Source organism: Cucurbita pepo, unplaced genomic scaffold (assembly GCF_002806865.2).
Source record: "Cucurbita pepo subsp. pepo cultivar mu-cu-16 unplaced genomic scaffold, ASM280686v2 Cp4.1_scaffold001797, whole genome shotgun sequence".
Lineage (NCBI taxonomy): Eukaryota > Viridiplantae > Streptophyta > Magnoliopsida > Cucurbitales > Cucurbitaceae > Cucurbita > Cucurbita pepo.
The window spans coordinates 2593-4092 of record NW_019647905.1 but is presented as its reverse complement, the minus strand read 5'-3'; the positions used below and the strand labels follow the sequence as shown (position 1 = coordinate 4092).

Genomic DNA, 1500 nt, shown 5'->3' with positions numbered 1-1500 from the left:
AATTTACCCTTAATTAGAATAGAAAACAAAGTAATTTGAAATTGAGTATCAACTAGAAATAACTATTATGGTTAGACATTAATTGGCAGCCAAAAATACTATGTCTTGAATAATGAATAGTTCATATTTCCTTATAACAAAAAAATGAATAGTTCACATTGAGAAATGGAGTAAAGCCACCTCGATTGTACACCTTGGCAATGTGTCTATATAACCAAGACATGAAACAAAAACCTACAAGTTGACATGAAAGCAAAGCATCTAGAAAAATATACGAACAATAAAACAAAGGATAGATTTCTGAAAAACCTAAAAATAAACCAGATCAAAATAAGTTTGTAACATTTGGAAATGAAACTAGTCATCCTTTTTCATCGAAAACATCCCTACTTCTTAGGTTTTGCTAATGAATAAATAAATCGAGACCCAAGAGAGATGTAGAAATCTGGAGAAGCATTGTTTGCATTGTAACTCGTAAAGATGGAAATATATATAAATAACCAGGAAGATTAAAACATCACAAACTTACTTCTGTAGTCATCTGTTTCTTCTTCTCCTTCTCCGTCTGATACCAGTCATATATTGGGGTGAAATCACAATCATCCAAATTCTGAATGACATGGTTTTTCCCAAGTAATTTGCGCCAGTCATTCCAGAAATTTTCTTTGAATTTCGGTTTTTGCATATAATCTGTATCCTTCATCACCGCAAACATGGTTGCAACCTGATAACGACAAAATTACATATCAATCAAAGAATTCACCACAATTCAATGGTAAAAATGAACTGGGAATGACATAAATAACATGCAAATATATAAAATAAAAAATTGAAGAAGATGAAAAAAAAAAATGCTGTGCATGTAACACGCCAGGTGGAGGGGTACCTCCTCTTGTTCAGGAGTCAAATCAACAGGCTTCCCTTTATGAAGAATCTTCACCCCATGAGTCTGGTATGGAGGTGGAAAAATGACACCATTGTGAACCAAGGTGGTCCATTTTTTCTGTCCATCACCAGAACTGGGCAGCAACTTTGTGGACTTAACATATTTGGATTTCTTGACTGGCTTTTTGGATTTCTTGAGTGTTTTTTTGATTGAAGAAGAAGCCACTTTTGATACTGTTTTCTTAGAACCTGATGACTTATTCACTGCTGCAGACATCTTCATTCTCTGTGAAATAGGAATATGGTCATCGTCGTCAGCTACTTCTTGTTTTGCTTTCAATGATACTGTATTGGTACTCAAAGGAGTAGATGAGTCTGAAAGCTTTGGCTTTTTCGATGAAATCTGAGAAGAGGAATGGGAATCTGCATTAGGAAGAGGTCTCTTGCTGGAAACAACAGCAGGCTTTTGCAGCTTATCCCTTGAGGTCGAACCATTCTGATGAACTTTTGAATCCAATGGTTTCTTTTCATCAAAACCATGTTGTCTACCACCCAATACCCCTGAAGCAGACTTCATTTGAAATTTCGATGATAAAGGAACCTCATCATCGGAAT

The 1500-nt window shown here is 35.2% G+C and overlaps 1 protein-coding gene across 1 annotated transcript; it reads right to left on the bottom strand.

Annotated features, from left to right (window-relative positions):
- Positions 1-501: 501 nt before the first annotated feature.
- Positions 502-1494, bottom strand: LOC111786498 (DNA topoisomerase 1 beta-like). The gene is made up of 2 exons (XM_023666744.1): positions 887-1494; positions 502-724 (listed from the first exon to the last, which is right to left on the bottom strand). Exons 1-2 carry the CDS (start codon positions 1460-1462, stop codon positions 518-520), a joined length of 783 nt encoding a protein of 260 aa, XP_023522512.1. The 5' UTR covers positions 1463-1494; the 3' UTR covers positions 502-517.
- Positions 1495-1500: the final 6 nt, after the last annotated feature.

What these genes read in the sequence shown, in the direction of transcription:
- LOC111786498 (XM_023666744.1), bottom strand. Translation starts at nt 1,462, where the DNA reads ATGAAGTCTGCTTCAGGGGTATTGGGTGGTAGACAACATGGTTTTGAT. An exon ending in TGACTCCTGAACAAGAGGAG is followed by an intron (nt 725 to 886) that starts GTACCCCTCCAC and finishes TGTCGTTATCAG; the next exon opens with GTTGCAACCATGTTTGCGGT.